Source organism: Emydura macquarii, unplaced genomic scaffold (assembly GCF_026122565.2).
Source record: "Emydura macquarii macquarii isolate MOO-44397 ecotype Brisbane River unplaced genomic scaffold, CSIRO-AGI_Emac_v2 contig_2422, whole genome shotgun sequence".
Lineage (NCBI taxonomy): Eukaryota > Metazoa > Chordata > Testudines > Chelidae > Emydura > Emydura macquarii.
In genome coordinates this window covers 37,003,639-37,022,500 of record NW_027132559.1, presented here as the reverse complement: position 1 = coordinate 37,022,500, position 18,862 = coordinate 37,003,639, and the positions used below count along the sequence as shown (strand labels likewise).

Sequence of the window (18,862 nt, the reverse complement as noted above, 5' to 3'; positions counted from 1 at the left end):
GTTGTCAATAAATGTATCTCCTAAGCCTCATGTTATTGACAAGCTAATGAAGTATCTTCTCTGAGATACAGAGCTGTTGGCAAATCTTTCTCTAGTTTCCTTCTCCCCCGCCCTTCACCACCTAGACCTTTTTCTTAACTCTAGCTTTATGTTGTATGCTGGGGGGCTGCTTCAGCTGCTAGTGGTAGCCCACTCTTTGCCACCCAGCATGCCTAGCGTGGATCATGGCAAACAGATCAGGTCAGTGAGTGCCCTTGTATGTTTCAGGGCACCAAACACACATGCTGAAAGTTAATGCAAACATTTTGGAGGAAACACTAGATGCGTTCAGAGGACCACATACGCCACATCTGCAACATGTTCAAAAAATCCATGCAACTGGAATCTTGCAATTCATCACCTGGGACTGCAGCGATGCATCTGGATCCCCATTATTAGTTTTCCTATCTTCATTGTTAAATGATGCAATATAAGATATTGTTTCAAATCTATGTTCCCTTTCCACTCCCCCAAGAGCAGAAGAGGCCATTAGATCATTTAGTATTAATCTTTTGGACGCTTTCAAAATATACACAAAAGTCTTATGATTGAATAAGCTAGTTCCTGTCCTCTAGACTACATTCCACATCTTTCCTGGTTACTCAAGAATGTACATAGGCACCAACGAGATAAGATGTGAATGCTGCTTCCTTTAGAAGCAGTAAGATGCTCAGCAAAAGCAGACTGTGTTGATACACACTAGCCCACCTTGTAACAGCAATTGTTCTGGTTAATAAGTACAGTGAGTTTATGCATGTATCATTGTTTCTGTTAATGGCTATAAAAGAAAGGGGACGCATTCTATCCATGTTTCAAATTTGCATTCCACAACACTTTTAACTAAACCCTGCCCAGATGTCAATATACTGTGTATTTTTTTAATGTTTTGTGGACTTTTATAGCCAATATCCCTATCTGGCATCATGGGAAACTGCATATGAATGACACTGCCTAGACAATTTAAATAATGATGAGCATGGTACTTGGTTGGTATCATAAAGAGGTGCTTGTTTTTCTTGTATCCAAGAAATGTGATAGTTGTTAACACTAATTACAAAACAAATTATTAACTGCAAGCAATCTAGAAAACTTTGACATCTTTGCACTTCCTGAGCCATTTTATTCAGTGGCGAGGTAAAATAAGAATTCTCAATGATTTCCAGGAAAATTATATACAGATAAAGTTTCCTTTTATTTAATGCATAGACTGCATTTTTTTCCTTCAAATGTAGATTATTGCTCCTTCCTCCGTTGTATGCCAAGTTCTGCACCCACTGAAGTCAATGGCAAAACTTCTATTGATTTCATTGGAAGCAGAATCCAGCCTATTGTTCACCCCCACTTGAAAGCTTAGGAAGGAGAGCTGTTCACTGAGGATATTAATACAATCTCTTTTGTTATAGGTCTTGAAATCAGGTTGATAGAAATGCAGGAAGTCAGAAGTATCGGATGGTGCCACAGTTTTGTTCCACTGTAGTCTTCTCCATAGCCATCCCCAGAGAGTGAAGGTTTTAAAATTAAGCAGGTCTTTAATGTTAAATGAGCAAAGATTTAACCACCACTTGTTAGAGGGTGATCAGCAGGTTGTGCTTATGGAGCAGGACATATTTAACAATTCACATCAGCAATGGATCAAAGTCTTCACCTGCTGGCTTTTACCAGCTATGAGGGATGTGGGTTCATCTTGCTGCTCATGCTTTTCATCTCCCCTAATTCATCCAGGACTATTGAAAAAGAAATCAGGTGAACTGCTACCAGCAAAGCTTCTGATTCATTATTTGTTATGATTTGTTTCTGGCAGCTCAAAGGAAGCACAGTCCTTTTCTCAAAATGCTTACTATCTAAAAATATAGGATGTTTGTCTCCCCGTGTTTTGATGCTGTTCTCATTTGTAGCCAAATTTGTTCTGAGAACCATGCTCTAAAGAAAGAGGATAACGTAAATAGGAAAAAGTAAATATCAGAACATTGTGTTGTGCTATCTCAATAACTGGTGCAGTTTGCTGATGGCTCAATTATATTTTAACAGTATGATCTCAGTAGTGGACTAGTGAGCATAGTTCCGTATAATTCCCAAAGTACTCTTGAAATATAACACAGCAAGAAAGAGTATAATGAAAAATAATGGAGCGTTAGCTGGGGGTTTTACCTTATGGTCTGTGTTCATTACAATAAATGACATTTGCACTGCAATGTTACCATAAAGATTATTGGCTGCTGTGTAATGTGGGACTCTCCTGACTAGAATAGCTTTGTCTGCGTAGTGTTGGCCATGGAAAAAAACTAAAGATCTGCTTAATTTATTAATTATTTTCCTTATTTTTATGGTGTATTACTCTGGTCAAAATTATTGACAGGAAAATGAAGATTTGCTTCTTTTATAGCCAGTTCTTTCATGACACGGTGGTAATCAGTATGTGTGTCACCATCTCTGGTGCCCCACAACTCCATATACGTATCTGGAAGGTCCACAGATTAGTAATTAGCTCTCCATGAACAAGGAGTCATTGACCTCTGTCTTTCAGAATTCTGGGGTTTTAAATGTGAGGAAATATGTGATATGAGAAAAGTTTGAGTAAGCAGGTTTGACTTTGAGACAAGAATTACCAAGGGACTAAAACCTGGATCTGACTATACTTATTTTTATTTCAGTATATTAAAAAAAAAAAATCCTATTCCACTATCTAGGCACCCTGCCATCAGTTAAAAATACACTTTAAAAAACAGCAGTAAATTTAATCCAGCATACAGCACCAGTTAGCAAATACCTCTTACCTCATAGACCCCATAAACCCTAAAAGCAAACAAACAAAATCCTCACACTGAACCGCCTCCGCTCTCCCCAAGCACCTGCTCACAGAGATGGGTTTTGCCATGTCTCCGGGAAGTTGATGCAGTTGGGCTGTTTTGGACCAATGGCATGGAGTTAATATACTTGAAAGAGCCACTGTTGGGAATCTGAAGAAGGATTTCATGAGAGAGGCACCAAAGTCCACTTTTGCATTGCTAAACCAGCCAGGTTGCAAAAATCAACCCAAAAGGGAAACTCTCCAATTTCTCCATCCTTCCTTCTCCCAGGGAGGTGAAGGAGGAAGTGTGGGAAAGAAGATTGGTTGCCTTTCTAGAAGACGTGCTTTAGCCAAACACAAGTTGTTGGGCTTAATCAGAGGCAACTGGGTGAAATGTAATGTCCTGTGACATACATGGGGTCAGAGTAGATGATCTATTAGTCCCTTCTGGCCTTAAATGCTATGAATCTATGAACCCCTCACCACAGTCACCAAGGTCACAGGGAAAGTGGGATCCTTATTTCCGCCCACTAACATGGAACCCTTAACTGTGAGTAGATGGTCCTGATAGAAGCACTTATAGTGTTAGTCCCCGTGGGGGGGTGAGTTTGAGGCAGCGGCACATGGCCTTTAAAACCAGTATGTCTTCTAGGAAGTTTATATGAACCTGCATAACTCTGGTCTTTATTTGCATACAGTAGTCATCCCCACCATGTGAATCAGTGGGGCCACCACCTTCTAGAAGCATGGCTGCATCTTCTGTAGATTTGGGGGGTTTTCTACTTCATTTTGTTCCCTTGCATACTACTTAATGAAGATAAGGAGGTAGGGATCACACAGAAGTAGCAGAATCCAAACCATGCCCCTTGCCCTGGTGGCCAGAAGGGAGATTGCATAGGAGCAATTTTTATGCTACCCAAAGTTTCTTTTCCTCCACTAAATTAGTTATCCCAGCACCCAAAGGATTGTGAGTTTTATCTCTTCTATAGGCAATGAAATCCATGAGCCCAAAGGTATAATATAGCTGCCACAGATTAATTCCAGGAGAATTTATTTTTTGTAAAAAATCATATACATATATTAAAATATCCCTGGAATTCCTGTTCTCTTCTTTTTATCAGTAAACTCATTATAGTTACAGGGAAAGAAATGCATAATTACTATACATAGAATGACTTAAAGAAAACCACTGAGTTAGTGTTTAGCCATTTTTACAAAAACTTTTCCTGGTCAAATACATCAGAACAGGCAGAAGATCATTTTCAAAAGGTATAAGTGCATTCTGTTCTTTCTGCATTTTGATTTGTTTTATAGAGATCCCCCTCATGCTTCTATTTTGCTGTACGCAGTGGCCAAGATTTTCAAAAGTGACTCAGTTTTTGGCTGCCCGACCCAACACACCTTGGAGGCCTGATTTTTTTTAAAGTATGGATGCTCAGCAGTTTTAGAAAATTTCAGTGTGTGCTTGAGCACCCAGCCACTGTAAATCAGGCCTCTTTAATGTGTATTGAGTTGGACACACAAAAGCACTAGTCACTTTTGCAAATGTTGGTCTGTTTCTGTTTCTTTAAAGGGATTTTTAATAACCTTCCAACAATATTCCTCTGTCAAAGTCTAAGGTACAAAATTCAAAAAAATTCAAAATTCAAAAACGTGTTATGCACACAGATGTTCTTTTTTTTTCATTGTATATTAAAGGATTGCAAAGAATCCTTTTGGAATTCTTTACCAAAAATGTTTTAACATTCATTAACACAGAAAGGTCAGCTTGAGGAAGTAGGGATAAATTCAGTCATTCCAGAAGCTTCTGTGTCCAATATACTTAAAATCACAGTCAGGTTAAAAATCATGCCAGTAAAAGTTTCCTTACCTATTAATGATGCCTTAGTAACTTAGTGGTGGATTCGCCATCACTGGAAAAATTTAGATCAGGTTTGGCACGTTTTCTAAAATATATGCTATAGTTCAACCATAGCTATTGAATTTGAAGCAGAAATTAATTCAGGGAAGTCTGATGGTCTGTGCTGGCAGAAGGTCAGACTAGAGGATCACAACGGTCCCTTCAAGCCTTAAAGTTTATTATTAAAATTAACATTTTAGAAATCCAGTTTTCTTTTCTCATTATTTAGATTGTGCTTTATGATTTAGCTTGGACTGTGTAAATGGGCTAGTCGGTTTCACTTTTGTTTGTACTCTCATTTCCAGGGTTTCATTCTCTATCACGGTTCATCATTATTCCTGCTACCCACAAGGAATGGGCATTTGCAAAGCAAAATAATTTTGAGTGCTTTTTTTTCAGTCAGAGGAAACTCGCCCACCTCAAAACTCAGATGAGACCCATCTTTGTATAGAATCCATGGTTTGACATCTCCCCACTACAGGCAGTCTACCTGCACCTTACTTAACCAACCAGCCCACTGCCAGAAGGTACAGGACAATGCATCTGCCACTGCCAACTGAGGCTGCTGGATACTACCTGGAGGGGGGTTCCAAAGAGGGTGGAGCTAGGCTGTTGTCATCAGTACTAGATGACAGAGCGAGGAGCAACGGTCTCAGGTCGCAGTGGGGGGAGGTCTAGGTTGGGACATTAGGAAAAACTTTTTCACTAGGAGGATGGTGAAGCACTGGAATGGGTTACCTAGGGAGGTGGTGGAACCTCCATCCTTAGAGGTTTTTAAGGCCCGGCTTGACAAAGCCCTGGCTGGGATGATATAGCTGGGGTTGGACTAGATGACCTCCTGAGGTCCCTTCCAGCCCTAATCTTCTGTGTTATCCACTTGCCATCACTGGTGGCACTGCCATCACTGCCATCTGCTATGTTTACCCACTTGCCATCACTGGTGCTGCTGTGAGGAACAGCTGTCAGGAGAGGGAGCCACATGGAGCAGTCACCATAAGGGGAAAGAATGGTGGGGTAGCAAGACTGATGGATTTGGAGAAGGAAAGAATATGGAATTGATGGACGTGTTTTGGTGGGAATAATATTTTACACAGGAAACGTCATGTGTATCCCTGACAGAGATGGAAAATTTTTGTGGGAGCCCTTTGTTACAATTTTGGCAGCATTTCATTGTTGCTTAGTGATACTAGCCAACAAGTCTGAAAGCAGAAACACTACCACAAGACTTGTTTAACCAGCACAGTCTGAGCTTTGAATATGTACAGTGAACTGTTCTCTAACAAGCTGCATACCAAGAATTATTTGCTGAAGAAATTCGCAAATAATTTCAAATAATGAATACATCTGACAATTCTGCCATCTGTTCTCAAACCATTTGCAAACGGGGGGTGAAGCTAAATTAACTGAATAAATGAATCGTTACTTATTTGAACTGCCCTACTTAGAACACAGAAAATGCAGTTCACTTTGGAATGTGTGAGGAAACCAGATTTTCATATTACTTGTGTGTTTGTTTATTGTTAATTTAACAGTCAATTAATTAATAATAAATATGAGAGTTATTGGTAAGTTAACAAACTTTTTGCAAATGTCTTAGTAGTTAAAAATCCCCCCTCTCACACATTACAAAGGTGAACTGCATTCCTTGGATTTGTCTCCTTCCCAGTAGGAGATCTAGCCTGAGGAAGCATTGGCAATGTAGCAGATCCCATGAAGGGAACGGCCAGGCCCATTTGCAGCATGGAGATACTGAAACAGTGACAGGCAATGCTAAACCTACTTGAGGGCAGGGGAAGAGAAATGTTGTAATATGTTGACACAAATATTTAGCTACAGCATCTAAGGTATTAATTACAACTAATCACTGCATACAAACTAGCTGACGTGCCAGCGCTGACTACCATCTTGCAAGTACTGCCTGCAAACAAGGAGGTTTCTGGCAGCAAGGTAACTTAAGCACATGCCTAATTTAGCACATGAACAATCCCATTAATTTTTGTGGAAATTCTCAGATGTTTAAAGTTGGGCTCGTGCTTCTGTTACCTTGCTGGATCCAGGCCTCAGACTTTGAAGAACTGATTGCATTTACAGCAAACAGCAGCAATGTTTTGAATCTGTCATGTTTTTCTCACCTTTTGTTATAGTACCTGATGATGATATTTCATCCAGGATTGTGTGTAACTGTGCATGTTCGTAGCATTGTACATAAAAACCCTTACAGTTGTGCCTTAGCCACACAGTGACAAAACAATTTCCCCATGGCTGTATTTTGAAACCTTTGAAAATGCTCAGGACCCCAAATACTTTACCTTAAGGTGCGGTCCTCTTAATGCCACATGTATTTAGCTTTTAAGAAAATCTGCAACAAATACAGATCTACACATATTGTGCAGAAAGGTCCGAATCGGATTCTGACCCTTAGTCTGAAATCAGTTGAGACTGGTATCAAACTATTTGGATATTTCCTCTGCATGTGTAATATATTTTTGCTATGATTGTGCTTGTTCACAGTTCCCCTCTTTGCTTTTAGATTTAACTTTTAGCTATTGAGTGAGGTAATGTAAACTAGGAAGGGTTTGGGGGAAATTATTTTGATGGTGATTTTTTTTTAAAATTACAGTATTTTCTAACTTTGTGAATTTTAAACAGTAAATCTTTTTTAAAGTTATATATGTTAATAGTAAGGTTCAGTGTTTTCACATTACATGCCTCTTAATGCCTTTCAATTCATGCCTCTTAGTTAATACTGTAAATTGCAACATTTAGCAATTTGTAGTTTAATTTAGAAGGATCACCTAATTTCTTAAATGCTTAAGTAATGTAGCAAGCTGCAGTTATTGATTCTCTCTGAATTTATTACAAGAAAGCTGTATTCAGTCTTTCCTCTAGGGAATGCACCTCCTGAACTGCATGCTTGCTACTGACAGCTTAGACCCCTGATACATAACCAAAGACCTTGCCTAATATCCTTGCAACTGCTCAGGGAATTTTTATTAAGTAAAGGCGTCATTAAAGAGGACAGAATGATGAAGTTTAATGAGCATCTTTCTCACGTGATATTGTTAGTTTTGCTGTAGCAGCTACAGTGCTCTTATTCGTTACTTCCAGTGGGGCAGATAGAAAATGCGGGGGGGGGTTCTTATATTTGTATATGTGGAAATAGTTGTGTTCAACAGAGATTTTTTTAAATGTTTGTTGTTTTTTAAACGTATAGAGGGGAGAAATGCAACAGGAAAACTGTTACCAGTGTTTTACGCATTTTGACATAATAAGGCTGCCTGCAGTACTGTAGCTGCTAAGTCTATATAAAGACTCGGCAATTTATAAGCTGTGATTCTAAGACCAACATCTTGTAGTTGCTGCATGGGATAATTACAGATGTCTGAAATGTGTATTTGCAATCCAGGTTTCACACATCAGTCTTAGGCTTGTTGACAGAGATTTGGATGTAACATTCCTCGTAGAAATAGAACATCCATGTAAACATGATGTTACAAAGAACCAGCTGTAAAGCTGCGTGCCATGCATTGGGCATCAGCACGTAGATTACTGATCAATTCTCAGCGAGAGCGGGCACCATTAAACTCAGCATTTCAAACCCCAAGTGCCCACAGGATCATTATAATAGATACCATGATCACTGCATGGATTGACTGAATGGAGCCCAGATCCATTCTAACCAAATGGAGTGTGTTTTTTCTTTTAATTCTGGTAGGTAGCCTCTCTGAATGGCCCCGTTCAGCAGCTTTGGCTTTTTTTCCTGAAATGGGGAGCCAGGAGTGACTTTTGGTGGTGTTCCTTAATCCCACTGAAAATTATGAACATCAGGACCCCGGTTGTACCGTTACTGGTATAACAGAGGGCAAAATTCTGTCCCAAATGTGGTGTTAGTTGAGGCATGCTCATTATTCTTTTTACATAGAGGGGATATGGGCCTCCTTGTACTGGGTATTGAACAAACACAGGAGAGACAGTCCCTGCCATGGAGAGTTGATACAATCTGAAGATGCCTGATCCTGATTCTCCCTTTGCATAGAAGGCAAGTTAGTTTGATAGTTTTCAAGGAGTATATCTGGAACTGAGATAGCAGTGTGCAACTGAAACTTACTAGATACTTCTCCAAGGAACCCAATAACTGAGTAATTTAGTAACTGCGAAGGCAGTTTTGGGTTCACACGAGAAAGGGCAAAAGGAATGTCTTATGAAAGGGAAAGCGTACAAGTTAAGCAAACGTACTACTATTTTTGTAATACTCCCACACCTGGAGAAAGGGAGAAAAAAGATGTTAGAGCCCTAAAGACACTTCACACCATTTCTATGCAATTCTTTTTTTAAGAAAAAACTATCACTGTTTTTTAAAAAGTGTAGCTGAATTGGGGTTTCTGCTTAACATTTTGCTGACAGAGGATCAAAAAGAGTATTGCCCAATTAGACCTTTGACAGTATTCCATTGTTCATACTAATACTGTCCGAATCCAGCCTCTCCATAGCAGAAACATACATGTAACAGGCAAAATATACACATGTGCATGCACGCATACACACACACACTTTTACCACAGAAGAACCCGCACTAATCCCCACACTGCCAATCTGCAAACATCAAAATTGGTGCCAGAAAAACACTCTCTCCCTGCTTTTCAGCAGTTAGTTAATAGCCCACAAGCTGTACTACAGGACATTATAGTGTGTTATGAAATATTGTCAGTTAAGTTAAATGACACAACAATGGTCAGCTCTCAAAAGAGAGAAAATAAAAAAATAAGAATGTATGTTCATTTACTTCTAATTTGCCAAATACATTAATTTGCAATGTCTCCCCCAGTTATTAGTGTTTCTTTTGTGCAACATGCCAGAACCCAGTTCAGATACTTAACGAAAAGTGTATACAGATTTCTAAAAATAGAGCCTCACCACTGTACAAGAAAAAAGAAGAAAGTGAAATAACGCCAACAGTGCCATTCAGAAAAGCAAAATAAACATAAGACATTCCCAAAGCAGAAAATGTGAACTCCAGCATCCACCCCCACAAACATCCACATGCAACACTTGAAAATACCACACTGACTTCCCCTCCAGAAACCTGACCCGGGAAGCACATGGAAAAATTCCTTCAGCAGTCTCCCAACATTCCTCTTCCTTCTCTTCTGACCACACAGCTCTAAAGCCCATCCTCCTCCTCCCTCAGCCTTGAGCCAATGTCCATTGGTGGAAGAAGTTGTGGGGTCAAAGCGAGGTGAAGAGAAAGCTGTGCCATGATGATTCTAGACTCCTGGGCTACCAGTATCCCCTTCTGCTTCTTAGTGTCTAGGGTGAGAAAGGCACTTTTCTCGCAATTGAGATTGTAAGCTCTTCAGGTTTTTATAGCACCTAGCACAATTGAGCCCTTTTCTTGGTTAATCCTTAGGCACTACCATAATAAACAGGATTAATAGTAATTTCTGAAAAATACCTGTATTCCACTCCAAGTTCCTTTAGTGTCAGAAATCAAATTTAAAGAGTGAAACAAAGTATATAGCTAGCATTGTGTTTGCAGATTTGAACATGTATTTCCACTTGTCAGCTGGTAACTTTTCAACATCATAAAATTGTTGCCAATAGTGCTTCAAGTGATCAGTTGTATGTAGCCACTAAGAGGCAGCTCTTGTACAATGCCTCTTTCATTTTTATCTTCCTGTGTCTTCTGACAAGAGTATCTCCTTCAATTCAAACACAGCACTGGATAGGTTTAGATTAAAAGTAAAACAAGTTTATTACCAAAAGTAAATAGGATTTTAAGTAAGTTCAAGTATAAAGGACAAAATTAGAAATGATTACCAGCAACTAAAAGTGAAAAATGCTTTGTAGAGATTAAGACTTAACAAAACTACAGTCTTGCTTCAGGGTAAGATTTTTACCATGCTACCTTCCTGATCATCTTTCTGATCAGGAATGCCTATGAAGTCCAAAGTGCTCAGTTCCTTTGTCGTCTGACATGAAAGACAACTTGGGATTCTTTGCCCCTCTCTTTTATGATCCAGTGAACCTTTGAAATGAATTCTTCTGAAGGCTACCCCCAAAGTAAAGTTCATTCAAGCTGTGAGGAAGGAGACATGGAGTCTGCTGGTAAAGGAAGTTCCATGGTAGTTTATTTCCCCCACTGGCATTTGCTGAAATGCAGATGAATGGCTGTTTGAAATGTGATTAATAGACTCTGATGAAATCTGCCTGGAGGCGCTGGCCTGTCCTTTGATTGGAAGAAACCTTTTTACCCACTCTCCAGGCTAGACTGGTAAACACAGTTCAGTTCCACATTTTCTTATTTTCACGATCCCCTAGGTATTTACCTACATACACAATGCAAGAATCTGAATGATCAATCTGTCATTAGTTTTCCAACGATACCTTACATGACACACATCCGATACAGTTTATGACATTAATGAATTGGGGGTACACTGAACTGGACAGGCCAGCTGAAACTCGCTGACAGATACCAGTGAGCCTCTTGCATTAGGACACTGTTAGTTTCACTCTGGGAATATGACACCCAATGTCTTATAATAAAGCCACTCATGCCCATGGGAAAGGTCACTGAATGTAACTTTTGAGTAAAGGAACACACATTAATTTTTAAAAGTGAGAGTTGAACTTCGTTGGCAATGTGATATCATAGGAGAGTCACTGAGACAGCAGAGTGAAACTGAAGTATTATTAGGGGCCACTTTTCAGAGGGATTTCAGTAGTGTGTCATCGTTCCATGTGTTTGTACAGCTAAGCTAGGCCTTGGCTACACTAGAAAAATAAGTTGACCTAACATAGGTCAACATACAGCCACCCCTGCAGTGGCTGATATCCACACTGCCCTCCTTGGGTCGGAGGTGTGTGTCCTCACCAAGAGCACTTCCACCAATCTAAGAGGGGCAATGTGGGGAGCTGAGAGCCCCACAGGCTCCTGGTGGGCTGCCACTCCCCTTCCACTTCCCATTCCCCACCGAGAGCCAGGCCTGGGCTTCTCCCCTCCCCATTCTCCGCCAGGAGCCGGGGAAAGCCGCTAAGGGCTTCCCCCCCCCCTCCTTGTTTCCCGAAGGAACTGCCTTGGGCTTCTCTCCACCGGGAGCCAGCAGCCTTGTAAATTTCACAGCTGAGCTAGGCATCTGGGCTTTTCACCCCCCTCCCAGTCCAGAGCAGAGAGCAGCCTGCCTGGGTTTCTCATCCCACTGGCTTTCTTGTCAATTTCACGGCTTCCCTGGACAAGAATGACAACCCCACAGCCGATGTAAGTGGGACGCAGTGTCTACATTGGCAGTGCGTCGCCTTAATTAAGCCAACTTAAGCCCTACACCTCTCATCAAGGTGGTTTTATTTTGTCAAAAAAAAACAGGGCAGTTTGGGGGAGGGGGTGTCGTGATTGCAGTGTGTACACCAGCACTGTTTTGTCAGGGAAAAAACTGAATTTGGTCCACAAAACAGTCTAGTGCAGACCAAGCCTTAGAGAAAGCAAAGCTCAGGATCCTTTCTCCTCTAGACATACTGACACCCCCATAGAGAATGTCTCTAAAAAGAAGTTTGTGTCAATAAAGGAAGTTAAGTTTGAACTGTATTTGTTTTGAGCAGGCTTTCAATTTAGTTTAATCAGGATTACTCATAAATTATCTGTTAATTATCTGATGTTTAGTTAAATCTTCTCAGCCATATAGTCTGTTTAGCTTTGCTGTGAATGCTAGCCATCTGAACTGTAGGATACTTTGTCAACATTTAATCAGTGGTACTTATTAATGTGGCTTTGATGTGTTGGTAGCTATCCCACTACCATCAATCAAGTGTGAACAGACAGAGAAGACTCTGACACCATTGCTCTCTGTCACATTATCGAGCCCTTGAGTTTTCTGGCTAGGCATGATGCTCATTTTGCTGTAAATGGGTACTCTATCTCTCCAGTTCAACCCAATTTTTGTCATTGTCGACTTAAATACACACACTTTGAGCCTTCTCAGCCTTTATTCCATAACTGTGCTGAATAAAGGTTGCCAGCATATGAAGGCAAAACTGATTTCCTCCTTTGCGGTTTTTAAACCCCTTTTTCCTAGTGTTAACCTCCTGATGAATCACAGAAAACTAATACTATGTACTGCAGCTTAAAGTCTAATAGGAATTTCAAGCATATACAGATAAAATAAACTAATGACCCTTTGTTTTCTTGAGCTTCAGTAACTAAGTGCATTGTATAACATGCAGCAGGTTGAAAGCCCGTATGTTAGTGATTATATCACAAATGTTTTTGTCTCATTTCCTTGCAGTCTCTATGGCAGACACATGCAGGCAAACCCCGAACCTCCAAAGAAGAACAATGACAAGTCAAAGAAGATCAGTCGGAAACCTCTGGCAGCGAAGAACAAATAAGTCACTGGCGTGTGCCAGCGTTTTTAAGGCTTTTTTCTTTTTTTTTTCCTTGCATGTGCCTAAATATTTCTAAAATTTTACTGAAGAAATGCTGTTACTCATTTTATAAGAAACCAAAAATTCTCTTTTCACTCAACAGCAATTTGCCACATGCACTGCTTTTAAGACCTTGATTAAGGAATACAAAATTATACATTCTCCTTATTACTACTAAAATTATGTAGCCAATTAGTATATACCATCAGACACCATTTTTAACTTTTATATTTATATGTATATGAAAACCAATATGAAATATCTTCTGTTCACATGTATCACTTGTCCTGTTATGCTTTATTAGAGGTTTATCTGCACAGTACATAAATTAGTTATACTTCATATAATATTACAAATGATTTTAATAAAATCTTTATTTGTATTGTGTGTTGAATTCTTCAGTAGAATTTAAAAAAATAAGGTAATGTTCTTGGGGAATATACTTAGCCCTGTTTCCTGTTACTTTTTATTTTCATTTTTTGTTGTACCATGGTGTTTTGTCTGTGGTGCAAGTTAGTTAAAATGTAAAGCCTTCTATTTAAGAAGTGATAACATTTTAATCAGTTACATTTTTTTCTCATATCAGTGTGTCACACTTTTTCCTCTTGTTTCTAAATTGGGGGGAAGGAAGGGAACCAAAAACATTATCTTTATGAAGGGCTGCCAACTGCCGAACACAATTTTTGGAAGAAAACATTCTCCTTTGAAGAAATTGTTGTTTCTGAGAATGGTTAGTTTAAATACATTATTTGAGTTTTCTCTTTTTAAAAAGAAACCAAAACACTTTTTTAAAAATCTCTGCAGTGAAATTGCTTGGATTGAAGGATAGTTCTCAATAGCTTTTGACTATGCCAGAGGAATTATATTCATCTGTGCAAAGCCTGCACCATACCCAAGCCCAGAATCTGCAGTTGTGCAGTGAGTAAGCAACCCATTGTTTAACATCTGAAAAGCATAGGTCTCATCGGGGAGAAATAAACCCTACACACAATGATTTCAAAATAACTTTAGACTTCGAGCAGAGCAAAAGCTAAATGGAAGATGCATGGAGAGGAATGCGTTCTCATAATGGGTCACTGGTGTCAGGACCTTCCTTGCCCCTAGGTTTCCTCTCTCCTGAATTTCATACCTAAGCAACCAATTGCAGCCTTTCTGATGTCATCCAGACAGCAAACAGTAAATCATGCCCAGACTCTGAGATACGGGATTTGCATTAAATAAGAAAAGTAAACAATTCAAATGTCTTGCATTATAAATGATTTAATATATAAAACAGTCATTTGTATATGATGACCGTATATCAACACCACTGTAATAAAGGCCTGTTCTTGGGCCTTTTTGGGAATAAATGTATTGACACGTTTATTTTCTAAAATCCATTCTTAACTGGTAAATGTTTGGGGATTAGAAGAAGTCGCTGTTTGTGTGTGTATATATGTAACTTTACCTTTTTGTCCCTTTCTCCCACAGACGATTGCTAAAAAAGAGTTTAGGTTCAAATTTTCATAGATTACAAGGCCAGAACACCATAGATGCTAGGGACCACTGTAATCATCTAATCTCACCTCCTGTATAACATAGGCCATAGTTTCTCAACCTGTGGTACGCGTACCCCCAGAGACACAGGCAGGGGATACCCGGAGAAAAACTGAGTGAAGAGGAGGCCAGTGATAGCTGCCACAGTTCCGGGAAGCCGGGTTGCAGCCGCCCGCTTCCCGCCCTGTCACAGCTTCCAGCTGGGAAGCGAGCGGCAGCTGCCAGCTCTTGGGGGAGGCGGGCTGGCTCTAGTGCACTCTGGAGTTGTGTGTATTTGCACTAGTATAAGGAGTGCTGTCAGCCCTGCACCCTCTCTGTTCTTTCTTTCCAGAAACTCCGACAGAAGGGTAGGAGAGTGGGTCATGAAATGGTCACGAGCAACACATCCTGAAGAACAACAGTTACGGAAGCTTAGTGACCGTTTTTTCTTTGAGTGCTTGGCTCATGTCCATCCCATGCTAGGTGACTCTCAAACGGTAGCCCCAGGGGTGGGCTCAGAGTTCATGAACTTGCTGACTGCAACACCGCTCTCCCAAAACTGGCATGGTCACATGGTGACTGCCGAAGCCATTGTCCTGGCCGCCGAGTCAGCAGCATTCAGAGCTACCTGGAGAGAAGTCCTGGCTATGTTCTTTTCCTCATCTAAGAGAGCAGCAAACCCCTGTCTCACTTCTTGTAGGAGAGAGTCTTTGTATTCAGACACTGAGTCCCAAAGATTAAAATTGTATCCCCCAAGCAATGCTAGCTGATTGAAGATATGTAGCTGAAGGCTACCTGTCAAATCAACTTTCCTCCCAGAAAGATCTAGTCTCTTTGCATCCTTACTTTTTGGGTTAGTGCTCGACTGTCCCTGTCTATCTCACTCATTTGCTGTAGCGACCACCAGGGACCCTCGGGGGGTGGATACCGGTATTTGAACCCACTGACTGGTACATAGTACTTTTTCTCTGCCCCCTTTTGAAGTGGGGGGCAGAGAAGAAGGCATTTGCTACAGGGCCTTGACAGATCCCTTCACGGTCTCATTGATGGGCAAGGCCACCTTGGAAGGCGCTGCTGCAGTCAGGATGTCAATCGGGCTGTGTGCTGACTCTTTGAGCTCCTCAATTTCTAGACCCGGATTTGTCGCGACCCACTTCAGAAGGTCCTGATGGGCCCTGAAGTTAAGGTGACCAGATATCCTGATTTTATAGTTGGGGCTTTTTCTTTATAGGTGCCTGTTACCCCTCCAGCCTCTGTCCTGATTTTTCACACTTGCTATCTGAAGTCATTCTGCACAAGCAGGTTACTGGGTCCTGCTATGGTCTCATCTGTAATGATGAGGAGGCTCATGTTGGAGGAGGGGCTCCTTCCTCTTCCTCCACTTCTGCCACCTCCATCGGGACCATTTTCTGAGTATCGGAGCTGGGATTGGTACCAGAATTGGGATCTGGGGCTGAGTAGGAAGGGACAGTAGCCCATCTCCCCGAAGCCACCGAGGTCCTTTGCTGCTTGGATGGCCTCTGGGGTCGAGGGGACCATCAGACTGCTTATACCGCAGTCGCTTCTGGGAGTTGGTGGAGGGTCCCGCAGCACACTCAACGCTGTAGGCGGGTCAACCATTCTACAACTGTCTCGGAGAAGGAGGAGTGGCCAGACACGGGTCTCACTGTACAGTCCTCTCCCTACTTGTCCCTCTTCTGCACTGGTGAGTGCCCTCTCTTGTTACGCTGCTTTTTGTGCATTATCTTCAGCACCGGAGATGGTGAATGGTGCCAGAAAGCTCGTGGTGACGAAGGAGTGGTCCGCATGGATTTCAAAGTTCTTGGGACCACTTCAGTACACCTTGGCTCTGAGACTGGTTTGAGGGCAGCCTCCATGTGAATGACCTTCATTTGAATGTCCCTATCCTTTTTAGCGCAAGGTTTGAAATCTCTGCAGATCTGGTACTTATCTTTAACGTGAGTTTCCCCCCAGACACTTTAAACAGCTAGAGTGAGGGTCACTCACTGGCATTGGTTTGCCAGAAGAGGCAAGCGGCTTGCAGCCCGGGGACCAGGGTGTGCCTAGCCCCTGGGGCGAATAGTCTCTCAACGACAGGGACAGCTATTGACACTACTACAGACACTAACTAAGAACTATGTACACTAACTACAAAAGTACCCAAAATATGACCAGAGAAGAGCCCAAACTAGGGAGAGTGAGGGGTCTGCAAGTAAGGAATACAGATTAGAAGGCTAGAGAGAATCCTGCTGGGGAAAATATTAAACTGAAATGGAGGCAGACTGGGAACAGAGTGTCTTGAAGAGCAAGGAAAGATGGAAAAAGATCTGCGAGAGAAAGTAAAACTGGAAGAAGAAAAAAAAACATTACAAACAGAAAACAAGACAGAAAAAGATTAAAATATCCCCAGAGCTACGCAGCAGAAGGAGGAAAACGGGGAAGAAAAGAGAAAGTAGAGGGGAGATAGTGCAGTAATTATTTTTATTTTTAGATGGTGCCAACATATTAGTTAAAATTAAAACTATGGTATATTTTGCTCTATGTCTGTATTGTACATATGTTCTATATAGGGTTGCTAATTAAAGGTTTGCTTTATTTTACTGGATTACATTTATTTCACCCTGTTATTCTAAGACTAGGAAAACACTGCATCTTGTTGCAGTAAAGTCAGGCTCAAGACAAGGATTCTCTCTCTTCTGTTTGTACAGTGCCAAGCACATGGGGGCCTCAGTCCTGATTTTGATGCTGCCAAATAGAAATATTTGCTGCTAAGTTAAGACACTGTTTTAAAGGCAATAACCGTCTATGTAGATGCTTGTCCTACTTGGCCACTGCCACCACCCCCACATCCTGCCATTCTGTCATACATGTAAATTCCAGCTGTGAATGCTGGTTCAGCCTCAGAGTGAGGCTGAGGCTCTTGTGTCACAGAGGAGCTCAGAGCGGGAATGGCACTAAGGTCGCTTTAAGAAGGCAGTTCTTGTCCTCCTCTGAACAATGTTTCCATTGGCCGATTCGTCATCGTTTGGGCCAATCTGGATTTAGCTTCAAGGGTTCTTTGACCACCCTGTCATTTACGGCCCATCTTTACGATTTCCCCTTTATGCCTTTGCACTTACCTGTACATCACAGCCGAGCTGACTGGCCAGCCACTGGGAGCTATTTGAGAGCAACAATTATTTAAAGTGACCGTAAAGTCTGGTTTTTCATGTGATGAAACTGCTTTCAGGATGCCGAAAATGACCTTTGGCAGCCACATTTTTTTATGAATAAAAGAAATTGTGTTATAACTACAAAATGTTTGTCAAAGACGTCTGCTTGGAGTGAGTAGGCCCTGCGCCGTGTTTGCCAGGAGCAGGCCAGTGGAATGAGAGGTGAGTGTGATGAATAGTTTTTTGGAGTGAAGACAAAAACTGAGTGTAGGTACTATCGGAGCTGTCATTTTACTCAAATTGAACTACCTTTGTTCTGTGTCTCATGATAAACTACTTACAGACACGAAGGTACTGGAAAAAAATCTTCCCCTCAGAGAAATATGCATTTAGAATCATAGAACTGTAGGACCAGAAGGGACCGCAATAGGTCATTTAATCCAGTCCCCTGCATTGGGGCAGGACTAAGGATTATGTAGACCAGTGGCTCTCAACCTTTCCAGAGTACTGTACCCCTTCCACGAATCTGGTGTCTTGTGTATCCCAGGTTTCACCTCACTTGAAAACTACTTGCTTACAAAACCAGATATAAAAATACAAAACACACACGATTACTGAAAAATTGCTTGCTTTTTCATTGTTACCATATAATTATAAAATAAATTGAGTGGAGTATAAATATTGTACTTACATTTCAGTGTATGGTATACAGAGCTGTATAAACAAGTCATTGTCTGTATGAAATTTTAGTTTGTACTGACTTCGCTAGTGCTTTTTATGTAGCCTGTTGTAGAACTAGGCAAATATCTAGATGAGTTGATGTTGCCCCTGGAAGACCTCTGCGTATCCCCAGGGGTACACATACCCGCGTTGAGAACCACTGATCTAAACCATCTCTGACAGGTGTTTGTCTAACCTGTTCTTAAAAATCTCCAATGATGTAGAGCCCACAATCTCCTTAGGTAATTTGATCTAGTGGCTTAACTACCCCCATAGTTAGGAGGTTTTTCCCAATGTCTAACTTTGTCTGTCTTACTGCAATTTCAGCCC

General features: G+C 41.1%; 1 protein-coding gene across 2 annotated transcripts in view; it reads left to right on the top strand.

Moving 5' to 3' along the window:
* RSU1 (Ras suppressor protein 1) overlaps positions 1-13,563 on the top strand; it is a 190,767-nt gene extending 177,204 nt beyond the window's left edge. The window contains exon 8 of one of the 2 annotated variants that reach the window (XM_067562296.1): positions 13,007-13,563. In XM_067562296.1, coding sequence (XP_067418397.1) covers positions 13,007-13,109 — 103 coding nt within the window. In that variant the 3' untranslated portion in view covers positions 13,110-13,563. The remainder of the gene's footprint in view (positions 1-13,006) is intronic. The other variant, XM_067562294.1, reaches the window with a different exon arrangement.
* Positions 13,564-18,862: the final 5,299 nt, after the last annotated feature.